Raw genomic sequence first — 10,221 nt, 5'->3', positions numbered from 1 at the left:
AGGGGTACGTTGACTGGCTGCTAACACTCTTTCAGCTACTTTTCTAGAGATGAGAAAATATTGATAACAAAAATCACGAAAAATGAAATCTCCTCTTATTTTTTTGGATAATTTCAAACATAGTTTATAGATTAAGGAAGGTACCTGTGTGTTTTAGCTTAACCCTACCCCTCCGTAGTTGATTCAGACGCGCTCCTCCTCAACATGGCGGCAATAAGCAGCTCCCGTCCGTGGCAATTCAAGTCCATTTTCATAACGGGCGGCAACCGAGGAATCGGTTTAGAAATTGTTAAGCAATTACTAAGCCTCCCTAATCCACCAGAGTCTATCTTTGCCACCTGTAGGTCGTTGGAGAGCGCGTCAGAACTTAACTCACTCTCCGAAGGAAACAATCATCTCCACGTGGTCCAAGTGGACGTGAACGATTTTGAAGGTTTCAATCAAGTTGTATCCGAGGTGGAAAGAAAATTGGAAGGTCGTGGATTAGATCTTTTATTAAACAACGCGGGAATCATGGATAGATCTACACTGGATGAAGTCACCGCAGAAAGAATGATCAATGTTTACAAAACTAATACTGTGGCTCCTTTGATGCTAGCCAAGGCATTTCGGCCTCTACTTCGGCGAGCAGCATCGCAAAGAAGCAAAGGAGATTTTGCTAAATCGTTCATTGTGAATATTTCATCCGGAGTTGGATCGATAGCCAACAACACTTGGAGTACAATGTATCCTTATCGACCAAGCAAAGCAGCCCTGAATATGATCACCAAGTCACTGAGCATTGATCTAGAAAGTGACGGAATTATGGCGGTGGCGTTACATCCGGGCTGGGTGAAAACAGACATGGGGGGACAAAATGCTGCCGTACCTACCAAAGAATCAGTTGAAGGGTTGCTAACAGTCATCGGCTCTCTGGACGATTCAAAAAATGGAGGATTCTTTGACTTCACTGGAAAGGCCTTGCCTTGGTAGAAAAGTATGGATGGATAAAACGTAAAAGATAAAAGAATTGAACCGTGGGGAAAAGGTTTAAAACATCAGTCATCATCAATTATTATGTGCGAAACGTAATCAATTGCAAAAATAGTGACTAAAAAAAATGAAACAATAATAAAAACCACTCAGTGCAACTGCCTAAGTTGTGTGAAACAACCCCTCCCCACCTCAGCTACAATAAATCATATAGCTAAAAAGAATTGGAAGGTAAATTCTTCCATATGCATGCAACAACGAAATATTGAATTATCTAGAGAAACTTTATAAGCATTATGCTTGGGCTGGAACATCCTGTGATGAAGATGAATGTGTGACAATTTGTTCTTGAAATAGTGAGTGGTTTAAATTTACAGAGGGGTTAATTGGATTAGTTTAGTTAGTGACACCAGTTATGCCCTGTAACAGGAAAATAACTTTCAAATTTTAGTGAAATAAAAATTGAAATAAAATTTTTTATTTGTATTAGGAAATAAATTACTGTAGAGACAAAAGTTTCACGGCAGATCATAAATATATTGAAAATAGAAAGATACAGTCCTCTTGATTGCTTAACCAGCAGTAAGCATTTTGTTTATTCAATGTAGAATTTTACAAGAGCACCTGGTACGAGGAAAAGTTGGGTGTGGAAGCACTAGATTTTTGGACTGAGATATTTTCACCAATTCAGTGCTGGTTTCTTTCCCAATATCTTTACATCGACTGGCTAACCTCCAACTAAAACTGTTTGACATAAGTACAGGCAAACCTAAACAGATTGTAATAAATGGAATAGGCCATTTACGGTTTGCCTTTTGCCTCTGTGTCAAATGAGTCTTTGCACAAAACCATTCATATGAAAATGTGTCCTGCCTATAGGTTCGTTTTATGCAAATCAAACTCATTTTCATGTCACAGGTTTTGCATGAGGACTCCATTTTAAACGGAGAAACAAGGTAACTTGGAAATGGGGCCTGATGACTTGTATGGGTAATCAAATCATGATGAATGAAATTAGGAAATAACTTCCCTTGTTTTCTCAAAATTCTAATAAATTTCCTAGCCTTTAATTTAGGCAAGACAAAATTATTAGAATTTTGGGAAAAATGGAAGTGAAATTACTTCTTAATTTCACGAGTACACCATGGGTGACAAAAACATAGGCACGCGAGGCGTGCAAGAGTTATTTTTTGGGAATTAGAAGCCCCTGGAGGTAGCAACACTCAGTGGACTCTTAACAGTTATGAGAAGGTTAATCCAACAAGTTTGTTTGGTTACGATGTTCTCGTTGACGTCGTCGCCGTGGTTTGCCTAAGCTCCCTATTATATTATCTCCAGTTAGTTAAGTTTCAATTTTTCTCAATCTAAGAAGGATATTCTGCCAATTTTAGCGTTAATGAGTTCACATTGACTTTGTGACCTTGATACTATGACATGGGTTCTTGTCTCGACCGCTGGGTTAAGGGAGCGAAGGTTCAGGTACTAGCTTTAAGTTTGTCCTACGCGGGCAAATTATCTCGAACAATAAATAAATATGGAGTTAGTTTAAATTACAAGGAAACAAAAATAATCAAACGTGCGCACCCTCTGAACGCAACTCGTGTATTCATATGCGAGATTTACAGTAATTTAACTATAAAACATTGCGATAAGACAAAAGTTAAAACCATCACGGTTAAAAACTCTAAAGACTGTAAAAAACTCTGAAAAACGACGACGTTTCGACGTTTACTCAACGTCATTTTCAAGTTTAATAGTGTTTTATTGAGGTCTCTAAGGATTTGGTTTGTACATTTATATTCAAATAACGTTTTCTTATTCATTTTGACTTGAAAATGACGTTGAGTAAACGTCGAAACGTCGCTTTTTAGAGTTTTATACAGTTTTTCGAGTTTTTAACCGTGATGGTGTTAACTTCTGTCTTATCGCAATGTTTTATAGTTAAATTATTGACAAAGCCTATTCTTTTAAGATTTACAGTATTGTTGATATTTCTGAAATGTTATAGAGTATCGTATTCTAAGTAAAAAATAGTTTTTGGGGGTTTGACAATTATGCATTGAGAGGTTTTCGGCCTTCTTAGTACTCTCCGAAACCGAAGGATAACGACTCTTGAATGACAGAATAATCAACAAAGGACCATGAACTTCGGTGTTACGACATCCGAACGGATGGTCAAGTCGGAAACGTCCGTCGATTTCTGCGGATAGGAGGAAAGCGTTAAGGGAGTGTTTGATCACCCATTGATTATAATTGATCGTATTTTGCGTGGATCATGGCATTAAAAATTATTTTTATGTACCTCGTGTCTTAAAATAGTCTTTTGGAAAACCCGTTGGAAGGCAGGGTTCTCAAATTATTAATGGTTTCAATATTCAAATCAGATTTAACCGCTTAATCGTAGTTAAGAAAGTGTCTGTCTCCTTGTTTCGTGATCCATCATATCCCTTTGGCCGAATGTAGAGCGATTTGATTTCGTGGCTTCGCGGTATCTTCCTACGCGACCACGTGAGTCTAACACTTGTGGCAACGCCACGGATACAAAGCCCCGTTTTCCTGCGCTTTTAAAGTCAACATAACGTAATGCGGTCAAAAGCGAGATGAAAAATGCACCAGCATGGTTAGAAACTAACGCCAAGGGAATTAAGAGGCAATCGGTGGTCTCTGAAGTAATACTTTGCCTGTTATGTAAATGATGCAATGAAAACTTAAACGCACTAATTTGATACGTTACAAAACTTATTATTAATTCCTTGCTATGCGCGAGAAATTCGCACATTTAATAATGAACTTCAAACTTAACGACGCAGTTTCCTTTGTCCATGCGCACCTTAATTAGCCAAATTTCATTTTCAAATTTCTCAACCGATGTTTAGTCCAGTTTGAGCTGTATCCAGTTCGCGTCAGGTTTGCTGACTCTTAGCAATGCGAGCGAAGCTTTAAAAGGATACAGCGAGTTTTATTTAAACATTGAGCATTTCATTTCACGTGAACCTGAGTTTCTTGAAGCTTTGAGACGGAAAGTTCGCTTCACAAGGTGGCAACATTCCTTCTAACGGTTTGATTCAAGCATCGCTGGGCTCTGTGATGCTCACCACTTGGGACATTTCAGAACTGTACTGTAGTAATCTTTAGTTGCAGCCGACAAACAGAATAATCGATGCTGAACGATGCAATCCGCGTTAATTCCTTCTTCACCGGTGAGACATTTAGATACAGACACTATGTTGAAGTATGTGGAGACAGATAAGAGAGGCAGGGCAGTGGAAAAAGCCTTCTTAAAGGTAAGTAAGAATTTCTCATTCTATATAATCAGCAAATAGATTGAACTTTATTCTAATGGCATTTCTGAAGATTTTTTGGTCATATGATATTTCAAAGACTAAGCAGTCTCTTAGTTAAGAAAGTAACTCTCAGTGACTTTCGGGCTCCACAACAATTCAGAATACCAGCAAAAACTCGTTGTTTAATTTTCCTAGAAAAGCTTCAACACCACTACCGTGGAACAATGATCTGAAAATTACATTAAAATGCTTGAGTTAGAAACCGAGTGTATGGAAAGCAGTTACTTTATCCAAGAAGGCGACTCTCGCACATATACACATATATTTACCCTTACACTCTTCGTAAATAAACTTCAATTTTCATAAAAACTCTTTGTGATAAGACACGAAGAGACCGAAGACAGTATGTAATTATAAAACGTTTATTCGTAGTTTTCCTTTGTGAATTACTAATCTAAACACCTACTTTTCTCTAGATTAGTCCTTGAAGCGCTGATTACTGTGCAGTACGTACATGACATGCATATCGGTGTCGCAACCGCGGCAGTCTACTGATCATCAGCCTGGTTCAGTTGTGGCTTATAAGGATCCATACTGTGGAAAAACTCAAGTGATTTCTGGCCGGAGAAATGCCTCGGACAGTGGGATGGAAAGCGGCAAAGTCTTTCCTGAGAGCAACCCGACTATGGAAAATTCTGGTAACGATAGGATAAGTTATTAAGGACAGAGGTATCGACTTGTTTCTTAGAAAAATCCAGTAAGATGGAATGCGGAAAAGTATTTCAGTCCTGAGAGCAACCCGGCTGAGAACAATTCTGGTAATGATAGGATAAGTAAATAAGGACACAGGTAACGACTCCGGTTTCTTAGAAAAATCCGAGATCAGTGCTAGAACAAGCTAATAAAACGTCCATTTTGAAATCGGAATGATCGCAGAAGGCAATGACGCATTCCTAAGCTGGATGGAGAGTTTCGTGCGCTCCTCTTAGTGCTTGTTTTACTTTCACGTCCAGAGGGGTGGTAGCAGTCGAGAGGTCGACTAGTCATTCCGTGCTCGCAAGTGGGAAACCTATCCTGTTGGACACAGCACGCAGGTATCATGAGTACCATGCGACAATCCACCGGAAGCATGAGTCTGGATGGAGTGTCGGAATAGGGTGGTTGATTTCTGACCGGGTCTGTACTGCCTCAGCGCTTCTGACTTCATATGTCCTCATATGGACCCCCCGAGGTCTGTGTCTGTATTTCAAGCTGGGTTTGGAGGCTGTCGTTTCTGTTTTTTGTTTTTTGTTTTTTTGTTTTCTGCAGTCAAAATTCTAAAAGAATTAATAAACACTTGATCCGGGTTTTTCGAGGGCTAGTCGGTTGTTATCAGTAACTTGGAGGAAGGAAGAAATGTGGACACAATATCCGATTGTATGATCACCCTCGAATGGAGCAGATGAACATCTATTTCCTGTTTAGGAGTAGTTTGTATGTTGAATTATTAATGCTTCACCCAATGCATGCCATGGATAAAGACTGGTTTGGAGTCTTTTTTACATCAAAGTGGACAAGTGTGCTTAGGTAGCGTTTGCACGTTGTCTTTCTATTTTCTGCATGAAGAAGAAATATTCAGTTATTGGGTTAATCGAGAATGAGAAGAACTTCTTCATGAAAAGAAAATTTATGGATAGTGCTAAAGTTACGCTAAAATTTGTGGGGTTGTAGTTAAGTTACTAATTATTTTCTTTTGTTGTTTCTAAACAGTTTATTGACTTGTTGTAAATTACATAAGACAGAAATAAGTTGCTTGCTGCGTCCTTGCGATGTTCTCTACGATGAAGCTTGTGCGATTTCCTGGCCTCAACGAACAAAGAACTTGGCTAATATCCAGCCCTCTTGACCTTACGCTTAGTCAATAACCTATATGTAATTCTAGGTTGGACTATGTAAAACAGTGGGGAATATCTAATTATGTATGGTTCTGGAGGACTTTGTAAGCAGGTTTTGAATGATATTGTACTTAAAAGTTTTATCTGGAATGTTAATCAAGCTTAAAGTTTGGTTATATATGGTTATATGAGTTTACTAAGGATTTTGTGTTACTATCAGGAAGATGTAGGGCTCTCCTAGGGCTATATCAGCTCAATTGTATGAAAATGTATTGTTATGTAGAGCTATATAGGCCTGTGTGTGGCTGTGTCAAGCAATTTAGGGCAGTAGAGTCTTGGCATGCGTGAAAAAAGCTCTCTATGACTATTTCTAACTTTTGGTTGGGCTTAGGCCACGTTTATTCCAGACTCAATCGAAGCCTTGTCATGGGTGTTTGCATCCTTCGAAGTGTGCCTAAACGCATTGCAGAACTGGAAATGAAGACAGGAACTCACTCACGGTATCATTCATTATTTACTCGTTCGATCTTTTGTGACCTTCGGAAAACTTCGGACATCTTGGATAACCTTCGGTAAATCGAGCACTGTCGAAGAAGTTAACCTTTGGAAATCCGCCTACTGGTTAGGTGTAAACTGAAGAGCATCATCTTCGGTAATCTTTGATAACCTCCGGGAAAATCGAACACTGTTGAACATCTTCGGAAATTCGACTAATTCGACAAATCGAGCACTGTCAAAGCATGTGCAGAATATCTTCGGAAATACGACATATATGGAATATCGAACATTGTCGAAGAAGGCAATCTTTGGAAATCCGACTAATTCGGCAAAGAGAACATCTTCGGTAACCTATGCGAAAATCCGAGTAATTCGGAAAAATCGAGTACTCCCAAAGAAGACAATCTTCGGAGATTCGACTAATTCGGCAAATAAAACGAACAGTGTCGAAAATCTTCGGAAATCCAATATTCCGCAAGTCGAGCTCTGGAAGTATGTGCGGACGAATATCTTCGGAAATCCGACTGGTTCGGAAAATCGATTTACTGCCAAAGAAGACCACCTTCGGAAATCCGACTAATTCAGCAAATACAGCATCTTCGGTAGCCTTCGGTAACCTCTAGAAAAATCGTACTTTTTCGAACTTCTTCGGTAATCCGACTATTTCGGCAAGTCGAGCACTGTCTGTCGCTTTCGAGTGGTATACCACGGAATATCCCACGAGACACTTGTATTCTCTCGATATACACACGCGCTTAAGGCTTGTGTTTATACCGAAAAAATTGAAATGACTCGTGGGATGTAGTTATTCCAGAAGGGGTCACTGTTCCGCCGTTTTGTTACTTTCCAGTAGCAAAATTCGTACGTTATCCATGTCATATGGACTGGAGCCCAAAAAACTCAACACAAGCAAGTAAGTGGTAGGGCTAAAGCCCTTCCTCCTCCCTCGCGGTGCCTGATTCCATTTGTGGTTTTGAACATATCTTTCAGTAGCCTGAAATGTCAGTCATCTCCCACCCTCAGCTTAATCCCCGATGAAAGATGAGTCAAAAAACGGAATACCTATAAGAGATTTCGACCACGCGGCACTAACATGCCTTTCCTCCATATTGACAAAGCAAACGTGGGGAATAACATGCCCGTCCAGCCTCGTTTTGGTGCAGCACGCAATCCAAGATGGCGGAACGTGATATCGGAGTATTAGGCTGGATGGTGGAAGATGACTGACATTTCAGGCCACCTCGGAGACCCAGGGGCAGTTAGTCGGAACGACGCCATAGTTTCGGGCGAAATTTTACGTCTTGATGTAAACTCTCGCCCGAAAATATCGCGTCGTCCGAAAATGTCGCGTCGACTAACTGCCCCTGGGCGTCCCAGGATGACCTTTTTTTTGAGCTACAGATCGGGCCTACAGAGCAGCGGGAAAGCTTCTTGAGCCGACTGTACGCGAGGATGACCAGCAGTTTCCTTCTCAAATTCAAGATGGCGGACGGTGAGTACTGTCGTGCAACGAATGTGTTACTTAAAAAATTACTGTTTGCATTAAGGGTGTATACATTATTTTTTCTTTAAAGTAAGACTACATGTAAGCAGAAGTATAAGTCCTTTTTTGTTATTTTTTTCGAATGAAACTCCAGCCTCCTACACGGAAAGGCTTAATATATTATTTGCATGCTTAGCGACGTTGTTAGAATTGTCCTGTCTCTCCAGAGTCCGAGTAATTCTCACTTATACAATGTGCTTTTTGTTCGTAAATTTCAGGCCAGTCGGAGCAAACTCTTGAAGAAGTGTTAAAATCTATCAAGCACGTGATTCTTGTTTTGTCTGGTAAAGGAGGAGTTGGTAAAAGTACTGTTTACGACACAGATAGCGTGGACCCTTTACGACAAAGGAAAGAAGGTAAGCTGAAATCTTTGCGTTCTGTTGACTTATGGTTTACATTTCTACATTTACCCGTATTAAGGACGGTCGCACGAAATGTAAAAAAATGGGGCGTCACCGACTTAGTTTTGGAGAGAACATCCCCAAAAGAACACCCTAAATCTGAAATAATCGGGCTTCGTTAGCGAATAAGGCCACAATGTCTGTAAGCCCAAAATATTGCAATTAGATCTTTGAAGTGAAATGTTCTCTGCCAAATGTTGTTTAAGGTAATTCCTCTGAAATAAAAGTGACAATAGAATTTTGTTCAAACTTTGTCTACTGAATATTTATCATATGAGAACTTCAATTTTGAAATAAAAATGGGAAGTGCCCATGCTCATTAAGGAGCAGCGAAGCATTGAAAACGCCCCATTTTGGCATTATTCAATTCTTGTTATAAGAACACATTCCCAGTAATAGTAAAATCTTTGTGAGTCCAGACTCACGAGAACACGCATTAAACTACAGTCAATACATTGCGTCAGACACAAATAAGCATTTTAAGTTTGATTCAGACAGAAAGCTAAATCCTAGATTTAAAAAAATGAACCAAATTTCTTGATATGGTTACCAAACTGCAAAATAGAAAAGACCACAGTGTATCTGCTATTTTCTTTATTTATTCAATTTTCAGTGATAGAAATTAGTTCAGTCTTTTCTCATGCAAAGCTTATGATTAGTTGATTAGAATGACTGGAAAAAAGGTGGGGTCCCCGTGCTCGTTAGTGAGCTATAGCCATTTTTCAACTGACAGAACTCAATATCAAGGCAAATCCATCATGTTTTTAAGATGCGTGTGCACGAGCATGCGCTAACTGATGCCATAAATTATGCGCAGTGAGGATGCACGATGCAAATGTGAGGAATCACCTTAAGGGGACCTAGTAAGTGAATTTAGTCAACTGGCGAGGTTCCTTAATGAACAAGTTCGTATTTAGCGACCATAGTTTCATGGACCTGACAGCCACAAGATGGCAGGATTCGATGTCCCGTGGACAGAAATCTTAAATTTTTTTTAACTTCCCACATTCATTTTTTGTTCATTTTTGGACAATGTGGAGATATTTGTTAATAAAATCTGTTTCTGGAAAGAAAAGTAGGGGTTGCCAAACATCCAAGATCATTAAAACCAGGCAAAGCTATAGCAATAGCCTTCTGCCCTATCATTGTTCATTTTATAGCCTGCACGACAGGCCGTAGAAGGGGAGGGAAAGGGTCCATGCAGGCTATTCATTTTATTACTTAGTGTGTGCTCTCATGCATAACATGATGTGTGAATTTGCGCACACAGTAAGGACGTGCAGAAACAATTAGGGCGAATGTCCTTAAGGTTACAGTATACCTTCGGGTCGGCAATTTTCTTCAAATTTGTATTTTTGGGTCAAAATAGTGGTCAAAGAATAATCTCTAATTTCTGAAAAAAAAAATTTGAAAAAGGCTAAATATTGGCGGAGAAATGGCGGTTTTATGTTTTCACCAGAAGTAAAAGTTTACCTCTTGATTGACAGCCCTACGGCGCGTATGCAATCAACCGAGACGATTTTTGCGGGAATTACCTATATGGATGTCACGAATTGACTACTCAGTTGATCAGCATTGTTGTTCTGACTACCCAGCATTTTTGGTATTAGGTGTGTCTCTATTAAGTTATAAGTAAACATAGACCACGT

General features: G+C 39.5%; 1 protein-coding gene across 1 annotated transcript; it reads left to right on the top strand.

Moving 5' to 3' along the window:
• Positions 1-2: 2 nt before the first annotated feature.
• LOC145464860 (C-signal-like) lies at positions 3-1,458 on the top strand. The gene has a single exon (XM_081448663.1). The coding sequence runs from the start codon at positions 205-207 to the stop codon at positions 970-972; it is 768 nt and encodes a 255-aa protein (XP_081304789.1). The 5' UTR covers positions 3-204; the 3' UTR covers positions 973-1,458.
• The last annotated feature ends 8,763 nt before the right edge of the window (positions 1,459-10,221 follow it).

The sequence above is a fragment of the Orbicella franksi genome, chromosome 13, assembly GCF_964199315.1.
Source record: "Orbicella franksi chromosome 13, jaOrbFran1.1, whole genome shotgun sequence".
Classification (NCBI taxonomy): domain Eukaryota; kingdom Metazoa; phylum Cnidaria; class Anthozoa; order Scleractinia; family Merulinidae; genus Orbicella; species Orbicella franksi.
Note: the sequence above shows the minus strand (reverse complement) of the source record. Positions and strands in the feature narration are given on the sequence as shown.